Source organism: Danio rerio, chromosome 7 (assembly GCF_052040795.2).
Source record: "Danio rerio strain M-AB ecotype USA chromosome 7, GRCz13ab, whole genome shotgun sequence".
Lineage (NCBI taxonomy): Eukaryota > Metazoa > Chordata > Actinopteri > Cypriniformes > Danionidae > Danio > Danio rerio.
In genome coordinates this window covers 46652501-46676641 of record NC_141027.1, presented here as the reverse complement: position 1 = coordinate 46676641, position 24141 = coordinate 46652501, and the positions used below count along the sequence as shown (strand labels likewise).

Here is a 24141-nt window from a genome sequence, read left to right as displayed (position 1 = left end):
GATAGGGAACAGATCTTCAAAGTTGATTAAGGTGAGATTCGAACTGGGGTCGCTATAAATACTACACTGCCAAGTGTCCATGCACTAACCACTACACCACAGGCAACTACTAATTACACATTGAAATGATAGTGATGGTTCAGGATTAACATTAGTGAATTTACACTGTATTTAAAAGATGATGGTCCAGGATCAACATTAGTGAATTTACACTGTATTTAAAAGATGATGGTCCAGGATCAACATTAGTGAATTTACACTGTATTTTAAAGATGATGATCCAGGATCAACATTAGTGAATTTAGACTGTATTTTAATGATGATGGTCCAGGATCAACATTAGTGAATTTACACTGTATTTAAAAGATGATGGTCCAGGATCAACAGTAGTGAATTTACACTGTATTTTAATGATGATGGTCCAGGATCAACATTAGTGAATTTACACTGTATTTAAAAGATGATGGTCCAGGATCAACATTAGTGAATTTACACTGTATTGGTATGAATTTAATTCTGGGAAGTTTTTGAGTTTAATTTTGTATGATACAGAGATAGGGAACAGATCTTCAAAGTTGATTGAGGTGAGATTTGAACTTAGGTCGCTATGAATACTACAGTGCCAAGTGTCCATGCACTAACCACTACACCACAGACACCTATTAATTACACAGTATTGAAATGATAGTGATGGTTCAGGATTAACATTAGTGAATTTACACTGTATTTAAAAGATGATGGTCCAGGATCAACATTAGTGAATTTACACTGTATTTAAAAGATGATGGTCCAGGATCAACATTAGTGAATTTACACTGTATTTAAAAGATGATGGTCCAGGATCAACATTAGTGAATTTACACTGTATTTTAAAGATGATGGTACAGGATCAACATTAGTGAATTTACACTGTATTTTAAAAATGATGGTCCAGGATCAACATTAGTGAATTTACACAGTATTTAAAAGATGATGGTCCAGGATCAACATTAGTGACTTTACACTGTATTTAAAAGATGATGGTCCAGGATCAACATTAGTGAATTTACACTGTTTTTAAAAGATGATGGTACAGGATCAACATTAGTGAATTTACACTGTATTGGTATAAATTTAATTCTGGGAAGTTTTTGAGTTTATTTTTGTATGATACAGAGATAGGGAACAGATCTTCAAAGTTGATTGAGGTGAGATTCGAACTTAGGTCGCTATGAATACTACAGTGCCAAGTGTCCATGCACTAACCACTACACCACAGACACCTACTAATTACACAGTATTGAAATGATAGTGATGGTTCAGGATTAACATTAGTGAATTTACACTGTATTTAAAAGATGATGGTCCAGGATCAACATTAGTGAATTTACACTGTATTTAAAAGATGATGGTCCAGGATCAACACTAGTGAATTTACACTGTATTGAAATGATAGTGATGGTTCAGGATTAACATTAGTGAATTTACACTGTATTTAAAAGATGATGGTCCAGGATCAACATTAGTGAATTTACACTGTATTTAAAAGATGATGGTCCAGGATCAACACTAGTGAATTTACACTGTATTTTAATGATGATGGTCCAGGATCAACATTAGTGAATTTACACTGTATTTTAATGATGATGGTCCAGGATCAAAATTAGAGAATTTACACTGTATTTAAAACACGATGGTCCAGGATCAACATTAGTGATTTTACACTGTATTTAAAAGATGATGGTCCAGGATCAACAGTAGTGAATTTACACTGTATTTTAATGATGATGGTCCAGGATCAACACTAGTAAATTTACACTGTATTTAAAAGATGATGGTCCAGGATCAACATTAGTGAATTTACACTGTATTTAAAAGATGATGGTCCAGGATCAACAGTAGTGAATTTACACTGTATTTAAAAGATGATGGTCCAGGATCAACATTAGTGAATTTACACTGTATTGGTATAAATTTAATTCTGGGAAGTTTTTGAGTTTAATTTTGTATGATACAGAGATAGGGAACAGATCTTCAAAGTTGATTGAGGTGAGATTCGAACTTAGGCCACTATGAATACTACAGAGCCAAGTGTCCATGCACTAACCACTACACCACAGGCACCTACATATTACACAGTATTGAAATGATAGTGATGGTTCAGGATTAACATTAGTGAATTTACACTGTATTTAAAAGATGATGGTCCAGGATCAACATTAGTGAATTTACACTGTATTTAAAAGATGATGGTCCAGGATCAACACTAGTGAATTTACACTGTATTTTAATGATGATGGTCCAGGATCAACATTAGTAAACTTACACTGTATTTAAAAGATGATGGTCCAGGATCAACATTAGTGAATTTACACTGTATTTTAAAGATGATGGTCCAGGATCAACATTAGTGAATTTACACTGTATTTTAATGATGATGGTCCAGGATCAAAATTAGAGAATTTACACTGTATTTAAAAGACGATGGTCCAGGATCAACAGTAGTGAATTTACACTGTATTTAAAAGATGATGGTCCAGGGTCAACAGTAGTGAAATTACACTGTATTTTAATGAAGATGGTCCAGGATCAACATTAGTGAATTTACACTGTATTTAAAAGATGATGGTCCAGGATCAACATTAGTGAATTTACACTGTATTTAAAAGATGATGGTCCAGGATCAACAGTAGTGAATTTACACTGTATTTAAAAGATGATGGTCCAGGATCAACATTAGTGAATTTACACTGTATTGGTATAAATTTAATTCTGGGAAGTTTTTGAGTTTAATTTTGTATGATACAGAGATAGGGAACAGATCTTCAAAGTTGATTGAGGTGAGATTCGAACTTAGGTCACTATGAATACTACAGAGCCAAGTGTCCATGCACTAACCACTACACCACAGGCACCTACATATTACACAGTATTGAAATGATAGTGATGGTTCAGGATTAACATTAGTGGATTTACACTGTATTTAAAAGATGATGGTCCAGGATCAACATTAGGGAATTTACACTGTATTTAAAGGATGAGGGTCCAGGATCAACATTAGTGAACTTACACTGTATTTTACAGATGATGGTCCAGGATCAACAGTAGTGAATTTACACTGTATTTTAATGATGATGGTCCAGGATCAACACTAGTGAATTTACACTGTATTTAAAAGATGATGGTCACGGGTCAACAGTAGTGAAATTACACTGTATTTTAATGATGATGGTCCAGGATCAACACTGGTGAATTTACACTGTATTTTAATGATGATGGTCCAGGATCAAAATTAGTGAATTTACACTGTATTTAAAAGATGATGGTCCAGGTTCAACATTAGTGAATTTACACTGTATTTAAAAGATGATGGTCCAGGATCAACAGTAGTGAATTTACACTGTATTTTAAAGATGATGGTCCAGGATCAACATTAGTGAATTTACACTGTACTTTAAAGATGATGGTCCAGGATCAACATTAGTGAATTTAGACTGTATTGGTATAAATTTAATTCTGGGAAGTTTTTGAGTATAATTTTGTATGATACAGAGATAGGGAACAGATCTTCAAAGTTGATTGAGTTGAGATTCGAACTTGGGTCACTATGAATACTACAGTGCCAAGTGTCTATGCACTACACCACAAGCACCTACTAATTACACAGTATTGAAATGACAGTGATGGTCCAGGATCAACAATAGTGAATTTACACTGTATTTAAAAGATAATGGTCCAGGATCAACATTAGTGAATTTACACTGTATTTTAAAGATGATGGTCCAGGATCAACATTAGTGAATTTACACTGTATTTAAAAGATGATGGTCCAGGATCAACATTAGTGAATTTACACTGTATTTTAAAGATGATGGTCCAGGATCAACAGTAGTGAATTTACACTGTATTTAAAAGATGATGGTCCAGGATCAACATTAGTGAATTTACAATGTATTGGTATAAATTTAATTTTGGGAAGTTTTTGAGTTTAATTTTGTATGATACAGAGATAGGGAACAGATCTTCCAAGTTGATTGACGTGAGATTCGAACTTAGGACGCTATGAATACTGCTGTGCCAAGTGTCCATGCACTAACCACTACGCCACAGGAACCTACTAATTACACAGTATTGAAATGATAGTGATGGTTCAGGATTAACATTAGTGAATTTATACTGTATTTAAAAGATGATGGTCCAGGATCAACATTAGTGAATTTACACTGTATTTAAAAGATGATGGTCCAAAATCAACATTAGTGAATTTACACTGTATTTTAAAGATGATGGTCCAGGATCAACATTTGGGAATTTACACTGTATTTAAAAGATGATGGTCCAGGATCTACATTAGTGAATTTACACTGTATTTTAAAGATGATGGTCCAGGATCAACACTAGTGAATTTACACTGTATTTTAATGATGATGGTCCAGGATCAACATTAGTGAATTTACACTGTATTTAAAAGATGATGGTCCAGGATCAACATTAGTGAATTTACACTATATTTTAAAGATGATGGTCCAGGATCAACATTAGTGAATTTACACTGTATTTTAATGATGATGGTCCCGGATCAACACTGGTGAATTTACACTGTATTTTAATGATGATGGTCCAGGATCAAAATTAGTGAATTTACACTGTATTTAAAAGATGATGGTCCAGGATCAACATTAGTGAATTTACACTGTATTTAAAAGATGATGGTCCAGGGTCAACAGTAGTGAAATTACACTGTATTTTAATGATGATGGTCCAGGATCAACATTAGTGAATTTACACTGTATTTAAAAGATGATGGTCCAGGATCAACATTAGTGAATTTACACTGTATTTAAAAGATGATGGTCCAGGATCAACATTAGTGAACTTACACTGTATTTTACAGATGATGGTCCAGGATCAACATTAGTGAATTTACACTGTATTTAAAAGATGATGGTCCAGGATCAACAGTAGTGAATTTACACTGTATTTTAATGATGATGGTCCAGGATCAACACTAGTGAATTTACACTGTATTTAAAAGATGATGGTCCAGGGTCAACAGTAGTGAAATTACACTGTATTTTAATGATGATGGTCCAGGATCAACATTAGTGAATTTACACTGTATTTAAAAGATGATGGTCCAGGATCAACATTAGTGAATTTACACTGTATTTAAAAGATGATGGTGCAGGATCAACATTAGTGAATATACACTGTATTTAAAAGATGATGGTCCAGGATCAACATTAGTAAATTTACACTGTATTTAAAAGATGATGGTCCAGGATCAACATTAGTGAATTTACACTGTATTTTAAAGATGATAGTCCAGGATCAACATTAGAAAATTTACACTGTATTTAAAAGATGATGGTCCAGGATCAACATTAGTGAATTTACACTGTATTTTAAAGATGATGGTCCAGGATCAACATTAGTGAATTTACACTGTATTTTAAAGATGATAGTCCAGGATCAACATTAGAAAATTTACACTGTATTTAAAAGATGATGGTCCAGGATCAACATTAGTGAATTTACACTGTATTTTAAAGATGATGGTCCAGGATCAACACTAGTGAATTTACACTGTATTTTAAAGATGATGGTCCAGGATCAACATTAGTGAATTTACACTGTATTTTAAAGATGATAGTCCAGGATCAACATTAGAAAATTTACACTGTATTTAAAAGATGATGGTCCAGGATCAACATTAGTGAATTTACACTGTATTTTAAAGATGATGGTCCAGGATCAACACCAGTGAATTTACACTGTATTTTAAAGATGATGGTCCAGGATCAACATTAGTGAATTTACACTGTATTTAAAAGATGATGGTCCAGGATCAACACTAGTGAATTTACACTGTATTTAAAAGATGATGGTCCAGGATCAACATTAGTGAATTTACACTGTATTTTAAAGATGATGGTACAGGATCAACACTAGTGAATTTACACTGTATTTTAAAGATGATAGTCCAGGATCAACATTAGAAAATTTACACTGTATTTAAAAGATGATGGTCCAGGATCAACATTAGTGAATTTACACTGTATTTTAAAGATGATGGTCCAGGATCAACACTAGTGAATTTACACTGTATTTAAAAGATGATGGTCCAGGATCAACATTAGTGAATTTACACTGTAATTAAAAGATGTTGGTCCAGGATCAACATTAGTGAATTTACACTGTATTTAAAAGATGATGGTCCAGGATCAACAGTAGTGAATATACACTGTATTTTAATGATGATGGTCCAGGATCAACATTAGTGAATTTACACTGTATTTAAAAGATGATGGTCCAGGATCAACATTAGTGAATTTACACTGTATCTAAAAGATGATGGTCCAGGATCAACAGTAGTGAATTTACACTGTATTCTAATGATGATGGTCCAGGATCAACACTAGTGAATTTACACTGTATTTAAAAGATGATGGTCCAGGGTCAACAGTAGTGAAATTACACTGTATTTTAATGATGATGGTCCAGGATCAACATTAGTGAATTTACACTGTATTTAAAAGATGATGGTCCAGGATCAACATTAGTGAATTTACACTGTATTTAAAAGATGATGGTGCAGGATCAACATTAGTGAATATACACTGTATTTAAAAGATGATGGTCCAGGATCAACATTAGTAAATTTACACTGTATTTAAAAGATGATGGTCCAGGATCAACATTAGTGAATTTACACTGTATTTAAAAGATGATGGTCCAGGATCAACATTAGTGAATTTACACTGTATTTTAAAGATGATGGTCCAGGATCAACATTAGAAAATTTACACTGTATTTAAAAGATGATGGTCCAGGATCAACATTAGTGAATTTACACTGTATTTTAAAGATGATGGTCCAGGATCAACATTAGTGAATTTACACTGTATTTAAAAGATGATGGTCCAGGATCAACATTAGTGAATTTACATTGTATTTAAACAATTATGGTCCAGGATCAACACTAGTGAATTTACACTGTATTTTAATGATAATGGTCCAGGATCAACATTAGTGAATTTACACTGTATTTTAATGATGATGGTCCCGGATCAACATTAGTGAGTTTACACTGTATTTTAATGATGATGGTCCAGGATCAACACTGGTGAATTTACACTGTATTTTAATGATGATGGTCCAGGATCAACATTAGTGAATTTACACTGTATTTAAAAGATGATGGTCCAGGATCAACAGTAGTGAATTTACACTGTATTTTAAAGATGATGGTCCAGGATCAACATCAGTGAATTTACACTGTACTTTAAAGATGATGGTCCAGGATCAACATTAGTGAATTTAGACTGTATTGGTATAAATTTAATTCTGGGAAGTTTTTAAGTATAATTTTGTATGATACAGAGATTGGGAACAGATCTTCAAAGTTGATTGAGGTGAGATTCGAACTTGGGTCGCTATGAATACTACAGTGCCAAGTGTCTATGCACTAACCACTACACCAAAAGCACTTACTAATTACACAGTATTGAAATGATAGTGATGGTTCAAGATAAACATTAGTGAATTTACACTATATTTTAAAGATGATGGTCCAGGATCAACATTAGTGAATTTACACTGTATTTAAAAGATGATGGTCCAGGATCAACATTAGTGAATTTACACTGTATTTAAAAGATGATGGTCCAGGATCAACATTAGTGAATTTACACTGTATTTTAAAGATGATGGTCAAGGATCAACACTAGTGAATTTACACTGTATTTTAATGATGATGGTCCAGGATCAACATTAGTGAATTTACACTGTATTTTAAAGATGATGGTCCAGGATCAACGTTAGTGAATTTACATTGTATTTAAACAATGATGGTCCAGGATCAACACTAGTGAAATTACACTGTATTTTAATGATGATGGTCCAGGATCAACATTAGTGAATTTACACTGTATTTTAATGATGATGGTCCAGGATCAACATTATTGAATTTACACTGTATTTAAAAGATGATGGTCCAGGATCAACACTAGTGAAATTACACTGTATTTTAATGATGATGGTCCAGGATCAACATTATTGAATTTACACTGTATTTAAAAGATGATGGTCCAGGATCAACATTAGTGAATTTACACTGTATATAAAAGATGATGGTCCAGAATCAACATCATTGAATTTACACTATATGATGGTCCAGGATCAACATTAGTGAATTTACACTGTATATAAAAGATGATGGTCCAGAATCAACATCATTGAATTTACACTATATTGGTATAAATTACTTTATGGGAGGTTTACAAGTTTAATTTTGTTTGATACAGAGATAGGGGACAGATCTTCAAAGTAGCTTGAGGGGAGATTCAAGCTTGGGTCGCTATGAATACTACAGTGCCAATTGATGACGTATGAACCACTACACCACAGGCACATTATAACTACCCTCTATTGAAATGATAGTGATGGTTCAGGATCAACATTAGTGAATTTACACTGTATTTTAATGATGATGGTCCAGGATCAACATTAGTGAATTTACCCTGTATTTTAATGTTGATGGTCCAGGATCAATATTAGTGAATCTACACTGTATTGGTATAAATTTATTTTTTTGAAATTTTCGCGCTTGAGGAGAGATTCGAACCTGAGTAGCTATAAATACCACATTCCAAATGTCTACGCGCTAACCACTGCACCACTGGCTCTTGCTAATTTCATTCTATTGAAATTATAGTGATGGTCCCGGATCAACATTAGTGAATTTACACTGTATTTAAATAATAATAGTCCAGGATCAACATTAGTGAATTTAAACTGTATTTAAAAAATGATGGTCCAGGATCAACATTAGTGAATTTACACTGTATTTTAAAGATGATGGTCCAGGATCAACGTTATCCAAGTATCCATCTGACTTTACGGTGGGTTTCTTTTGACCGCCCCCTGTTGTTTTAAAGTATATCACAACGGCGAACACGGTGAGTATAAAAGCCTCGGCTGTTCCGCGCAGTCAGGCGCGAGTATAATTCAACTGAGTCATTTAACTCAAGTCCAAGTCAAGTCTCAAGTCATGACAGTCAAGTCCAAGTCAAGTCGAGTTTTTTTTGGATATTTGTCAAGCAAGTCTCAAATCCTAAATTTTGGGAATTTTTAGGAATTATATTTAGTACATCAAAAACTGTGGTTATGACGACATCGGACTAGCTAATCCAGCAAAAAAAAGTACTGCTTAAAATCTCACTAAAATGCAGTATTTAACTCTCATATTTAAATAAACTGAGGCATATAACTGCAAAAAGGTCCACTTTTTGAGAAAATAAGACCACCCCTTTTACCAGGCTTAGTTAGGAGCACTGGTGCTACCAAGCAAAAAGGTTCATTTCAAGCCCTGCATAATATGGGCTCTTTAATGTAGTGTATTGAAAAGTACCAATTGTATTAAGTCTAATGTGCAAAAAGTACAATGCAATCAACAGTTTTAAAAATAAACACTTTATTGTATAAGTGCATTCTCAAACACAGCTGATTGGCCATTGTGTTCTTGTGCTCTCGTTCTTCTGCTGTTTGGCTGTAAAGGTCATCACTTTTCCTGTTCACCGCAGTTCACCAACGGCATCAATGGTCTAATTCAACAACAATTAAAGTAATACAAAAGGTTAAAAGTAATGGCTAACATCCAACATGCCAATAATAAATATAATAAAACTATTTCAAAAGTACATCATTTTGAAAAAACAAGTGACCGTTCAAGAATTTGATTTTGCTTTTTTCCGTAGCTCAGCCATTTTGCTATTAAGAGCAGTTCCAATCTGCCCAGTGGTAGTTTGAGGATGTTTTGTCATTACAGCATCTTAAAAAAAGCAGAGAACTGAATTAGTTAAATACATCCCATATTTAAGGCCTCAAACATATAAAACACAAAGACCATCAGTATCTAAATTACTTTCTTTTTTTACTGTTTAATCACAGTATTCAAATTCCTTATTCATTCATTTATTCATTTTCTTTTCAGCTAAGTCCCTTTATTAATCCAGAGTGGTCCACACACACTCATTTACACACATACACTACAGTTTAGCTTACCAAATTCACCTATAGCACATGTCTTGCTGTGAGGTGAACGTGCTACCCACTGTGCCATTGCTTCACCCTTAAAGAGAATACTAAACAGATTTTAATAAAGGGACAGTTAACCCAAAAAAGGAAAATCATTCCTTAAAAACATTAATTTAGAACATTCATCAATATGTTTAAAATGTTTTTGGATTATTTTTTGGTTTCACTTTAACACATTTTAGAAAATATTTGTAAATGACATTTTCCCTGGGCAAAAATCAATTTCATTATTCTTAAGGCTATTTATACTTGTGCGTTGAGTGTGTGTGGATGGTCAAGCCCAGGCTTCACACAGTTGCATTCCTTTTCGCTGTGGCAGATGCTGAACCTGACACACACCTCTCAAAAAAATGTAACTACACTGCAAGTTATGTGATTAGCCGGCTTGGCAGAGTCAACGAGAGTGGGTGGGGCTGAGAGCTATGGAAGAGGTGCGAGCCCCACTGGCACAAGTGTTAAGTCCGTGGAGGAACTCCAGATTGATACTTTTGTTTTGTGTTTATACTTCATGATTAAAAAAGAGAGATAAATTGTGCTAACTTTTTCACGAAAACTTACCAAAACCAAACCATGTAATTGGCTGTTTACTGCACTTGACACACTTTCATGTACAAGCATTCCAGAGTTAATCATTAACCTCCATGCAAAAATAAAATAAAATAAATAAAAAATTGACAAATTTATACCACGAATTGTGAAACAATTTCTTAACCAGTTTACATTTCTTTGGATTTGTCAATCCTAAACTTACTCTATAACTTATAGTTTTGTGAAACAGGCTTCAAGCGATGCATGAGAAAAGTAAGGAGAAACAGTGACTTTACCCACCCAATCCATGGACTGTTTTTCTGCTACCTTCAGGCAGAGAGTCACAACAGTCCCATACCAGCCGAGTGAGGTACAACTTTTCTCACAGAATTTAATTCTGATAAACACTTGACACGTCTTACAAAACTGAATTATTTTATTCCCCACTGCATTTATAATGCATGCACAGCATGTTAACTGAAATTTTATGAACAAAACAATAATGCCTACATCAATTATTCATCAACAAATGGTACATATACAGATTTTTACCAAAATTCTTCGCAGAAATAGCAAAAAATGTCAGCAGATTACGTCTGGCCCTACTAATAACTGATTTATTTTATCTTTGCTATGATGACAGTAAATAATATTTTACTGGATATTTTTCAAGACACTTTTATACAGCTTAAAGTGACATTTAAAGGCTTAACTAGGTTAATTAGGTTATCTAGGCAGGTTAGGGTAATTAGGCAAGTTATTGTATAATGATGGTTTGTTCTGTAGACTATCGAAAAAAATAGCTTAAAGAGGCTAATAATTTGACCTTAAAAGTTTTTTTTTTTTTTACTGCTTTTACTCTAGCCGAAATAAAACAAATGACAAAAGACTTTCTCCTTAAGAACAAATATTATCAGACATACTGTGAAAATTTTCTTGCTCTGTTAAACATCATTTGGGAAATATTTAAAAAAGCAAAAAAAGAAAAAAAACTCAAAGGGGGCTAATAATTCTGACTTTAACTGTATGTTAAAGGTGGAATATTTTAAATCATTATCTTGCACACTATTAGTCTACTCATGTCTACACTGTGTGTCCTACATGTTTATTGTCTTTTTAAGTACAGACTATTTTTAAATATAAACCACCGGTCAAATGTTTGGGGTCAGTTTTTTATTTATTTTTATTTTATTTTTTAAAAGAAAATTATTATATTTATCAAGGCATCATTTATTAAATCAAATTTTTTTTATATATTTATAAAAATGTTAAAAAACGGCTTTCTTATTGTGTGTAGTTTCAGTTTGTGTGTAGCCCCACCCAAAAATCGCCACCCACCAATTGTGGCTTAGCAACCGTAGCTTCGGACAGGGGCTCTGTCAAGCTTTCGAGTGAGGGAAACAAGCCAAAAACGATGTGCATATGGATTGTGCAAATCTAATACCCGCTATCCTTGAGGTTTGGAAAGGTTGGTGGAATTTTTTCTATTTTCAGAACCTAAAACCCAAGAGGAGAAATGCCAGCATGGATCAAGCTCTGTTTAGGGGCGCTAAAGGAGCGGAGTTAAGTTGGTTTTATTTTGAAATTCCTGACACATTCAGTGATAGACAGACGTCATAACAGACGTAATAAATCACACACCTCTTACGTTACGCTAAAAGATCTAAACTGTTTCCTACAAAAATACAAAGCAGGTTATGTTTCCCAGCTGTCTTTTTCCTTTTTTTTTGCTCGATATTATAAGCACTGCTCCATTTAAGCCCTCGCCATAGTAGTCATACTAATAGCAATCATATTTCCATCTGTTTCAAGATACGAATATTTGAAATGACATATCAGCAGAACCAAACTGACATGTGATCACAAAGTGAGCACTTGCGATCCATATACTTTACCTGCAGCTGTTTTTCAGTCATTTATAAAGAGCACACAAACATACTGACAGAAATAGATAACTTACTGTACATTGTTATGGGTCAATAATGCTAATATTCGACACAAATCCATGAATTTCTTCTTTCTGGCTGTTCTTTCTATGAATGAATGATGTAGAAGCACTGTCATGCGCGTTTCCTCGTAGGTTAGTAACGCTATATTTCATTGCACAACAATTAATCTATCAGGCTTTTTGTCTAAAAAAGAGAAATCTCGGATTAATCTGTTATTATTAGATTATCTTTAAATGTCACCTCTCCTGCTGTGCATGAACCGAGATGTTGAATGGTCAGGGTATGAGGCGGCTAGGCTAAGCTAGCTTTAATTTTGATTGAAATATTCTCTAATTGGTTGCCTATTATGTGGTGAATATACCCTTGTAATGCATACTGCAGTCCTTTTTTGTCTGGCTTTCTCCGATATCTCACCTATTCGCCAAAAATGACATTATATCCCTGGCAATGTCTGACATTGGCACATATATATCGTAATAGACGTGGCAGGCATGAAAGCTTGACAGGCGTAGCAACAGTAGCTAAGAAGGGTGGGGTTTAGCGAAGGGTCAATTAATACAAACTGCAAAACCTAGTTGATAACCTGCAAAAGTGCGTCACTTGCTCAAAATGGATAGCTCATTCCTTAAAAGCAAGTATTAATGTCAATGAAAGTGTCTGTGTCATCAAGATAAAAAGTCCTGACACCATTGTTTATGAACAAGACAGTCAAATGGCTCGTGTTTTCATTATGACACTTTACTCTGTACATTTTTTCCAATGCAAAAAACTCTTCACACTTCCTGGAAATGCTCAAGACAGCACAATATACTATTTGCACAGCCATTTGAAAGCTACAGTAAAGTTAGACGTCACTGCATTTAGTGAGGTATCTGAGTACAAGACACTGAATATGTTTGTTTCACATTTTTACAGCATTTGCTCTTTGCAATTCTAATTTATTCACAGCATTGTGCAAAAGAATAAATACACCCTTATTTACAACAAACAAACTCCCTTTGAGTAGAGCTGTGCACAACTGTAAACATTTTTGCAGTACATATTGGAACTGAACCTACAACATACATAGCTCTGTAAATCATTCATGAAATTGTTCAATTTAGAAGACATTTTCAGGAGAAAAAAAAAATATATATATAAAATTTGCTAGACAGATTTTGACAGCTAGTTGCCTGAAGAGCGGGGAGGGATCTGGGGGTTAGAAGGGTGCGCGACTTATTTGAGGACTGGGAGGGAGACGCACGATTTCTGGGAGATTATCATTATGAGTCCCGCAAATGCATAGACTACCGGAACTTCCAGGAGACTTGGGATGTCTGAATATCATGTTTAACAACTATAGTGAGACATGATCCAGCAGTACATCCTTGATAAACAATCCGACGTGCAATGCTCTTTGGAGCTCAGAGGAGCGCATGACTGTGTGTGTGTGTGTGTGTGATCACGTGATTTTTTCAGCGGACGGAGGGCTGTTCAGAAATGCTAGGTAAAACACGGTGTGGATCATTTTCATTCTAAAATGCCATTTTAATACTAAGACGTATTAGTGTAAACAGGGCCTGAGTGTGTATTTTTCGCGAGGGGGTTTGCAACAGGGGCGGAGGATTGGTGATGCCGGCTCAGCATTGTGTTGTCTATTGGTCATTGGCGATGAACGATGGCATTGTCTATAGACCCAACCCTAGGTTGAAGTCAGAATTATTAAACCTCCTTTTTTGAAAAAAAATTTTTTTTCAATATTTTGCAAATGATGTTTAACAAAGCAAGGAAATTTTCACATTATGTCTGATAATATAAAGTCTTACTTGTTTTATTTGTGCTAGAATAAAAGCAGTTTTTATTAAAATAAACATTAAGGTCAATATTATTAGCCCCTTTAGGATATATTTTCTTTTTTCCAATAATCTACAGAACAAACCATCGTTATACAATTACTTGCCTAAATACCCTAACCTGCCTAGTTAACCTAATTAACCTAATTAAGCCTTTAAATGTCACTTTAAGCTGCATAGAAGTGTCCTGAAAAATATCTGATAAAATATCGTTTACAGTCATCATGGCAAAGATAAGATAAATCTGTTATTAGAAATGAGCTATTAAAACTGTTATGTTTAGAAATGTGTTGAAGAAATCTTCTCTTCATTAAAAAAAATAAATAAATAAATAAAAAGGGGGACAATAAATCAGAGGGGGCTAATAATTCTGGCTTCAACTGTATATATATGATATAGCACAGACTGTATGCATGCACCAGACAAAAATAAAAAAAACTACATAAAAGTTTAGCAATAAAAGCTCACTCACTAGTGATCGCCGTGACCTTTAACTCATCAAGGGCTTGACGTTGCTGTCCTTTTGGAAGTTTTGTATCTCCACCTGATTTTTATTTCAGGAAAAAAAGAGATGCACTTATAAAAATATGATAAGGTTCAATTTTAGAAAAACTGATGGACAATGAAACTGCAATTTAGTGTTGAAGGTTTCATGGCTAAACTTGACATTCCACCAATAAGACCAGAGTGTAAAGGTTTAATTAGCAGAGTAATAGCACAGTTTTGCATAAAATATTTCAATACACACAACATTATGGGTGACATATCAGAGTTCAATAGAGGACCAATTATTAGTGCTTGTCTTGCTGGCGCATCTGTGATCAAGACAGCAACTCTTTGTGATGTATCAAGAGCCATGGTATGATTATGTCAGCAAACCACCAAGAAGGACAGGAGTAATTGTGGATACCAGAGGAAGCTGTATGACATGAAAGGGATGTCTGGATGCTAACACCAATTGTACCCAAAAAAAATACATAAAACCACAGCTGCCCAACTCACCACAGAATTAAATGTGCACCTCAACTCTCCTGTTTCCACCAAAACTATTTGTCGGGAGCTTCACAGCGTCAATATACATGGATGGGCTGCTATAGCCAAACCTTTAATCACTCCTGCCATTGCCAAACCTCGGTTGCAATGGTGCCAACACGAAACTTGTATTGTTCTCTAATGAGTTCACCTTCATAGTCTTTACCTTTTCATCTAGAAAAGTTACAGCGTGGAGAGGCCCCAAAGAAGCATACCATACATACTGTTGTGGTACAGTTGACATATGCCCAGACTGTGCATATGTGATGGTTTGGGGTGCAATATCATGGCATTCACTCTACGCCCAACACTTGTGCTAGATGGGTGCTTCACTGCCAAGGACTACCAAGGTATTCTGGAGGACCATGTGAACCCAGTGGTTCAAACATTGTATTCTGAAAGCCATTCCATGTATCAGGATGATAATGTACTAATACACAAAGCAAGACTGTAACAGAGTGGTTTAATGAACATATAAGTGAAGTTAAACATTTCCCATGGCCTGCACAGGCACCAGATCTACATCCCCAAACCAGAAAAAGTTTAAACAGTATGGAAAACGCAAATGATATAAGAAATTCGTCATTTCCTAACTTACTTTGACTTGTATTACATTGCTGTAAGTATAAACAGTGCCAGAAGTGCCATCGACTTCTCTGGGCTTGGAGGCATCTGGGATGGACCATTACATAGTGGAAATGTGTACAGTGGTCAGATAAATCAGTATTTTAGGATAAATGTACATGGTGTGTTCCAGACCAAAGAAAAAAGGGATCATCCCGTCCACTGGTGTCAAACTCAGTTCTTGGAGGGCTGCAGCTCTGCACGGTTTAGTTCCAACCCTAACTAAGGCCGTACTCACACTAAGTACAGTTGCCTCGAACCGGGCCAAAGCACGCTTGTCCCCTCTTCCGTCTCCCCCGACGGAGACACGTCATCGATGCTGCGCTGTTCAGTAAGCACTCTCGCTCAGCACAGTGGAGATTTCTCTAGTTATATGGTTTCAGTTGTTTGATATGCAGTGACATGCAGTCAAATATTTCGCCAAACAGTCCTTAGGGATGCAGTGACACGCAGTCAGATGTTTCGGCGAACAGATCCGCCAGTTTTGGCGCTCATAAACAATCATAAAGCCCTTGTGCTGCAGGAATGAGGAGGTTTACTAAAGGTGTGCAACTGTCCTGCAGTGAGGCGTTTGCGTATTTAATAAACTACGGCAGTTTGTGTTCATTAAACAGTAAGAATGATTAATAAATCCAAATGAAACAGTCACTTAAAAGTTACGTCTCGCTTTCAGTTTCAGGCTTTGGCGCGTTTTGCACTCACACTACAAGTGTACCGCGCCAAAGCCCAAATGAACCACGCTCAGGCCCACTTCTTCCAACTGGGCCAGGGCCGGCCAAGAGAACCGTGCCTGAGCCCGATTCAGTGCACTCACACTTCTCAAACGATCCGGGAAACAGGCCTGGGCACAGTTCAGATAGTATAGTGTGAGTAGGCCCTAAACATACCTGATCCAACTCATCGAGTGCTTTAGACTTGTTTAGTGCCTACAGACAGGTGTGTTGTAGCAGAGCTAGAACTAAAATCTGCAGGGCTGTGGCCTTTTAGGAATCGACTTTGACCCTAAATCAGACCATTTGGCCATTACCAGCAAAGTCTAAAATCCAGGGTTTGTCGTGTTATGGGGTTTTATCAGTGCCATTGGCAAATATAACTTGCACTTCTGTGATGCCACCATTGATGCTGAAAAGTACATAGAGATTTTAGAGCACAATATGCTGCTGCCTTTTCCAGGAATGGCCTGGCATATTTCAACAAGACAATGCAAAACCACATTCTGCACACATGATCCATGTACTGGACTGGCCTGTCTGCAGTCCTGATCTGTCCCCAATAGAGAATATGTAGTGCATTTTGAAGCACAATTCGGGACTACGAAGGCCCAGTACTGTTGCACACTTTAATTAGCACTTTGCAGAATGAATGGGACAAAATTACACCTACAACACTTTATCACTTGGTGTCTTCAGTCCCTAAACATCTTTCACAATGTTATTTTGTCTTGAATGAAATACAAGTCAAAGTAAATTTGGAAATCACGTCTTTCTTTTTTTATTTGCCATTTCCATGCTTTTTTATTTGGGGTTCTGATTACTATTGAGCCCCTTTGGGGTGTTTTGGAGGAGCAAGTCAGGAAACATTTTCTTTCACCAGCATTACGTAGTGACCTGGCCACTATCCTGCAAGAAGAATGGCTCAAAATCCCTCTGGCCACAAAAGAGTACTGAGCATCAGTAATTCCCCCTGGTTTACACTATTCTATGCATTAGGCAGATCTATGTCCTACAACAGAGGCAGTTGAAATGAACAGAGGACTCACCTCTCAAATTACTTTTTAAGAGTGTATCCAGGTCAAAGACCCCCAAAAGTAAAATTCTTGCCATGGCTGTACCAGATGTAGCTTGGTTCGCTGACATCCAAACATTTCCAGGAACTACAACATTGCTTCCTGGATGAATTTCTTCCTAATAAGAAGTAATAAAACATAAAATAAAAAACACATTTATAGGTGCAGACTCTCAATAGTAACCAAGGCTGTAGAGTGCAATAAAAATATAATACAGTTACATATGATGACGAGGGCGTTGTAGTGGAGGTTTGCTGTAAATCAATACTGCTCCTCCCCTGGTGAATATTTTGAAGGAATTCTTTTATTTCTCTTATTTCAGTTTGGATTTTTGGGATTTCTGATCATCCAGCAAAGGATACAGAAGTAGGAGATGGGAAACAAAAGGGAAAATGGATGGTGTGGTTAGAGAGAGAAACAATTATTTATTACAGTTATAAATAATCATACCAGTGAAGATGTAATTTTTCATCTCCTGGACCTCCTGACGAAGTATTTTGATCTCATCTTCAGGCTGCTTCTGCAGTGTTGACCCCAGCAAAAATAATGGCATCATGAAGAACACAATATTTAATCAAACAAAGCATGGAATGCGTTTCAACTGGCATACAACATAGAACAACTAGTATGTATAAAAAACACTTTTAAAAGTATGTTTACAAAGTGTGAATATATTTCGGCTTAGTCCCTTTATTAATCTGGGGTTGCCACAGCGGATTATATATATTGAGTGCCTTAGTGCTCCCATTAGTGCCGATATACAGCCATATAACACTGCTATAAGTGTGGTATTGCGTTTATACAACAGTTTGACGGCATAATTGTGTATATAAAAACAAAATAAAACATGGAGATTCTCAAAAACCCTTTTGTATGTGGAACTACCTTCTTCCGCGTTGGTTTCAAATCATAAGCTGACAGTTAAACAGCTGAGCAAGCATCTTTGAAACTTTAGATCTGTAGTGTCTGCTTTTTGCTGGCTGTATGTTGGCGGAGTAATACACAAAAGGTAAAGAGGCTGTACAGGTGCTGATATTACTTAAATATATCACGACTATCAGCCAATCAGATTCGAGAACCAGACAGAATATTGTACATGCAGACATACAGTAAAGCATAATATTAGATCTAGAACATCACAAGAACAACCACAGTTCATCCTAAAGATTTGTCATCATTAACTTACCCACATGTTCTAAACTATGAACTATCGAAATATGAAACTGGTTTCCTATTGCGTTCTTCCAAAGAGAGACAGTAACACAGGTTTGGAACATGGAGGTCAGTAAATAATGACAGACTTGTATTTTTAGGTGAACAATCCCTCAAGTTAAAGGCCTATTAACTCACCATTCTAGTGCACTCACGTCTCTCAGGAGAATCGTCCAATAATCTGTTTTGTACTCTCTTTCTTTTCAACAATTTGACTTGATCTACTTCCTCCTCATCATCTTCAGGGACAGAATGCTGATGGGTTGATTTTCTCTCTATAAATGATGATTACATAGTTGCATACTGTTGTAACATATCTCATTTTTTTATTATTTTACAGTACAAACACATAAATATAGTTGAAGTTATTAGCCCTCTTGTGATTTAAATTTTTTTTTTTCTAAATTATGTTTTACAGAGCAAGGACATTTTCACAGTTTTACCTATATATATATTTTTATTATGAAGACAGTTTTATGTTGGCTAGAGTAAAAGCAGTTTTTCATTCAAAAACATTTTAAGGTCAATATTATTAGCCCCTTTAAACTATATATTTTTCAATTGTCTACAGAACAAACCATTATTATACATGGTTGCTCTATAAACGAATTATTCTATTTAAGCCTTTAAATGACACTTTAAGCTGGATAGAAGTGTCTTAAAATATCTAGTTAAATATAATTTACTGTCATCATGGCAATGATTAAAAAATTTAATAATTTTTCTGTTATACAGAAATGAAAAATAAGGGAGGGGATTGATAATTAAGACTTTATATATATATATATATATATATATATATATAGAGAGAGAGAGAGAGAGAGAGAGAGAGAGAGAGAGAGAGAGAGAGAGACTTTTTTGACTTTAACAATCTCTTTATTTACAACCATTTTTTTACCACATTAATGAAAAATCACAAACCTTATACATATACATACATTAGAAAATAAACATATATATATAAGAGCTGGCTAACATTCAACAATCAAACAAGTATTTCCAAACAACCATTTTGACCAATTTCACAGAGGCATTGATTAATACACCATTTAGATCTAAAAGTGTCCAAATCATCAATCAACTTATAATACGCATATTCTATTTTAATACGGGATTTAATAAGTTCCTTAAAAACCAAAAAAAATCAGTCAAACCCAGACCTGTCAGTTTCCTTTTCCGTGACAACCAAATTTTAATAAAACATGGACATGCATCTTGTTCCTGTTGTTTTAGGCCCATAAATAAAAAGACTGGGTGTAAAAACTTCTCCTAACATTTGACAGTATCCATTCAGTTGATAAAGGAACATTTCTAATCTAGAGCAATTTAAAAATAAGTGAAACACTGTTTCTCCCATATTGCAAAAAGGACACCCCTCCATCACCTGTGGATCAATGTGTGCTCTGTGTCTGTTTGTGGCTATTATACCATGCACTATCCTCCACTGAAGGTCTCCAGACCTTTTTTCAATAGGAGGTTTGTACAGGGTCCTCCAGCAACCTTTGGGAGAAGAATCTGGTTCAAAAAGAGTCTGCCACTTTGATTCCTTCAGGCTTTCAAGCATGTGGAAATGCACTACTTTTACACAAAGTGTATACAGAGTTTTTTTCCCTGCATCTTCAAACAGACTTGGCTGAGGTATTCTAAAAGAGAGAAGTCCTCCTTCTGTCTCCTGCCATTCTCCTGTATCCGCTGAGAGAATCAACTCTGGAAATACTGAAACATCCTCCTCTGAAGTCAATCTAATGTTCACTGGTAAATTCTCCTGTATTTCAATCAACAGTCTTTCAGCCACCCGTACTGATCTCATGCCCAATCTTAAGGCTAAGGCCTCAGCATTTATCCATTGTCCTCCAGAAACCAAATGTCCAATTTTAGTGATCTTTGGAGACCACAAAGCTTTTCTGAAAGAATCAGATTTAAAAATGTTCAGGTCCATAGCAGAATTAAAAAGGAGTGGTTCTTCTTTCGACCAGAGGCCCCGTATACTTCCGAGTTCTCTTGAAACTTTGAATCGTGACCATGTTCTCAGCAGTGATCTGTAAAAAGCTGTTAGACCAGTTAAATTCAGCTTGTTAGTGTCCATTAAAAATAAGTGACGATCTAGGCCCATGTTACCAGCTTTCTTTAAAAGTGCACAGGCAATTCCTGCCCAACACACGTCCTTCCCATAGAGCAACCTCTGAGCCGTCTGAAGTCTAAAGGCTTCAACTCTGGATCCAATATCCACAAGTCCTTGTCCGCCTTCCTGGACAGGCAAGTATAAAACGGATGCCCTCAGCCAGTGCTGTCCTGACCAAAAAAAGTCTATGAGTTGCTTTTGGATCCTTGCCACCAGGTCCCTGGGGGGCTCTAAAATCATCATTTTATGCCAAAGAGATGAGGCCACCAAGTTGTTGCATATCAATACTCTCCCCCTATAGGAAAGCGGGGGTAGCAACCATCTCCAGCGAGACAACCTCGCACACACTTTCTCCACAAGCCCCTCCCAATTTTGTTTTATAAAATCATCAGTGCCTAGAAAGACTCCTAGATATTTAAAACCCATTCTGCCCCACTGCAAATTACCCGGAAGCATAGGACCATTAGTAGCTTGACCACACCATAGAGCATTACTTTTACTCCAGTTCATTCTTGCAGATGATGCTTTGCCATATTGTTCAATTATTTCTCTTAAAAAATGAACATCACTATTATCTTTAACTATAACTGTTAAATCATCAGCATAAGCAGAAGTCTTTACAGGCTCTTGAAAATCTAGTTCAGGAACACTTAACCCAGTTAACCATCTTCTTAATTTACACAACAGTGGCTCAATAACTATACTATAGAGTTGTCCTGAAAGAGGACAACCTTGTCTGATACCCTTGTGAATTTCAATAGGAACACTAAGACCACCAGCCATTTTAACCATACATGTAGCCTTATTATAAAGAATTTTAACCATGGAAATAAAACTGTCACCAAAACCAAAAGCTTTTAGAGTTTCAAAAAGATAGTTGTGATCAACTTTGTCAAAAGCTTTTTCCTGGTCTAATGACAAAAATCCAAGATTAATATTATTTTTAAAAGCAAAATCATTAACATCCCGTACTAAGTGTAAATTATCTAAAATCAATCTTCTTTTTATACAGTATGATTGATCTTTGTGAATGATTTTATGCAAAACATTATTTAGCCTGTTTGATAAACATTTTGCTATAATTTTGTATTCAGAACACAAAACTGCTACTGGCCTCCAATTTTTTAAAAGAGTTAAATCTCCTTTTTTCGGTAACAACGTTAAAACAGCCCGTTGACAACTGACAGGAAGAATCCTCTTTTTCATACATTCTTTAAGTACTTCATAATAATCAGCTCCTATTAAAGTCCAAAATGTTTTTAAAAATTCAGAAGATAACCCATCTATCCCAGGTGCTGTTCCTGAAGAAAGGTCCATAACAGCAGCAGTAACTTCTTCAAACTTAAAATCAACCTCTAAAAGTTCTTTTTGCATTGAAGTTAAAGAAGGAATGTCCTGTAACAATTCATTTCTGCTTTGTTCGTCAGTGGTTTCAGCAGCAAATAAATTAGAATAATAACGTACAGCAAGTCTACGCATTAAAACTGGATCTGAGGTGTCCTGACCATCATCATCTTTTAAAACAAACATCAATTTTTCTTGTCCTTTTTTTTTCTCCAAGTTGAAAAAGTAAGATGTTGGACCATCCATGTCTTTTATGGTTGAGAAACGGCTTCTTACAAGTGCCCCTTTAACTTTTTCATTTAAAATAGAACCCAACTGGTTCTTTTTTTCAGTCCACAATTCTTTTAGGTTACCAGCATCATTAACAGTCATACTTTTTTCAATTTCCTCTATTTCCTTTTCCAATAACTCTATTGTTTTTTTAAAAACCACAGAGGATTGGGCAGCATATTGCTGACATAGAACCTTTATTTGCACTTTACCAATTTCCCACCATTGAATAATATTTTCATACAACCCCTTCTCATTCTTCCAAGCCTCCCAAAAAGATTTAAATGTTTCACAAAAATATTTATCTTGCAATAGTTTGTTGTTAAAATGCCAATAGTAGCTCTTATGAGTCCTGTTTAACAATGTACACTCAACTGTGATTAATTTGTGATCTGATAGAAATGAAGGAATAATATTTGCACCAACCACTCTATTTTTTACATTGTTTGATACATAAAACCGATCTAAACGTGCTCCAGAAAACCTACCATCATTTATTTTTACCCAAGTGTACTGTTTTATTGAAGCATTTTGTTCCCTCCACACATATGAAAAATATTGATTCTTTAAAATTCCAGCCAGACGTGAAGCTGATTGCATATGTGGTTCTTCACCATTCCTATCATATTTAAAATCTAAAGTGCAATTCCAATCACCTCCTATTATAATAAAGTCCCCATCTTGCTGTTGTCTTAAAAAACACTCTAAATTTGAAAAAAGCTTCAATCTATCTGCCCCATTATTTTGAGCATAGACATTAATAAACAGGAAAGAGAGATCATTAATTTTGGCTCTTACAGCTACCAATCTACCTAACTCTATCTCATTTATCATTAAAATTTGAACTTTTAGAGCAGAGGAGAATAATATAGCCACACCAGCGCTAAGATTCGTCACATGACTAAGCACTTTCTCCCCTTTCCAACACAAACCCCATTCAGCTTCATTATTAGAATTGCTATGGGTTACTTGCAAAAAAAATAACATTTAGTTGCTTAATCCTTATGGATTCTAACAATAGGTTCCTCTTCTTTTCATCCCTCAAACCATTTGTGTTTAAAGAACCCACCCTCAAAATTTCCATATAGAAAAGAGAGAGAGAGAGGGAAACAAAGAGGAAAACAAGTAGTTTAAACATCCTAATTATTTAGATTTTCCCCTTGTTTTTCCTATCTTTCCAGTTGACCGTATATTAGTTAGATGTTTCCTCAGACGAAAGCGCTTCTGTTGAGACAACTCATCATAATTATGTTTCTTCCTGACAGACATAACTGAAGAGACAAATTTTTCTAAATCAGGAAAATAATCACTTATCTCAACACCGATTTTTCCTTTTGTTTTATCAAGAAAGGCATTGATTTGATC

The 24141-nt window shown here is 35.3% G+C and overlaps 1 protein-coding gene and 2 long non-coding RNA genes across 3 annotated transcripts in view; 1 reads left to right on the top strand and 2 right to left on the bottom strand.

The window, feature by feature from the left end:
- The window catches only part of LOC147843159 (uncharacterized), a 541229-nt gene that overhangs the window by 155545 nt on the left and 361543 nt on the right, over positions 1–24141 (bottom strand). The window lies entirely within an intron of this gene.
- The window catches only part of LOC147843164 (uncharacterized), a 176315-nt gene that overhangs the window by 117419 nt on the left and 34755 nt on the right, over positions 1–24141 (top strand). The window lies entirely within an intron of this gene.
- LOC147843167 (uncharacterized) overlaps positions 9438–24141 on the bottom strand; it is a 17770-nt gene continuing 3066 nt past the window's right edge. The window contains exons 4-10 of the mRNA XM_087261666.2: positions 19179–19315; positions 18279–18348; positions 18050–18168; positions 17802–17946; positions 14859–14930; positions 9705–9811; positions 9438–9584 (exon numbers count right to left, since the gene is read on the bottom strand). Of these exons, the coding sequence (XP_087117792.1) occupies positions 9708–9811; positions 14859–14930; positions 17802–17946; positions 18050–18168; positions 18279–18348; positions 19179–19315 (647 nt within the window). The 3' untranslated portion in view covers positions 9438–9584; positions 9705–9707. The remainder of the gene's footprint in view (positions 9585–9704; positions 9812–14858; positions 14931–17801; positions 17947–18049; positions 18169–18278; positions 18349–19178; positions 19316–24141) is intronic.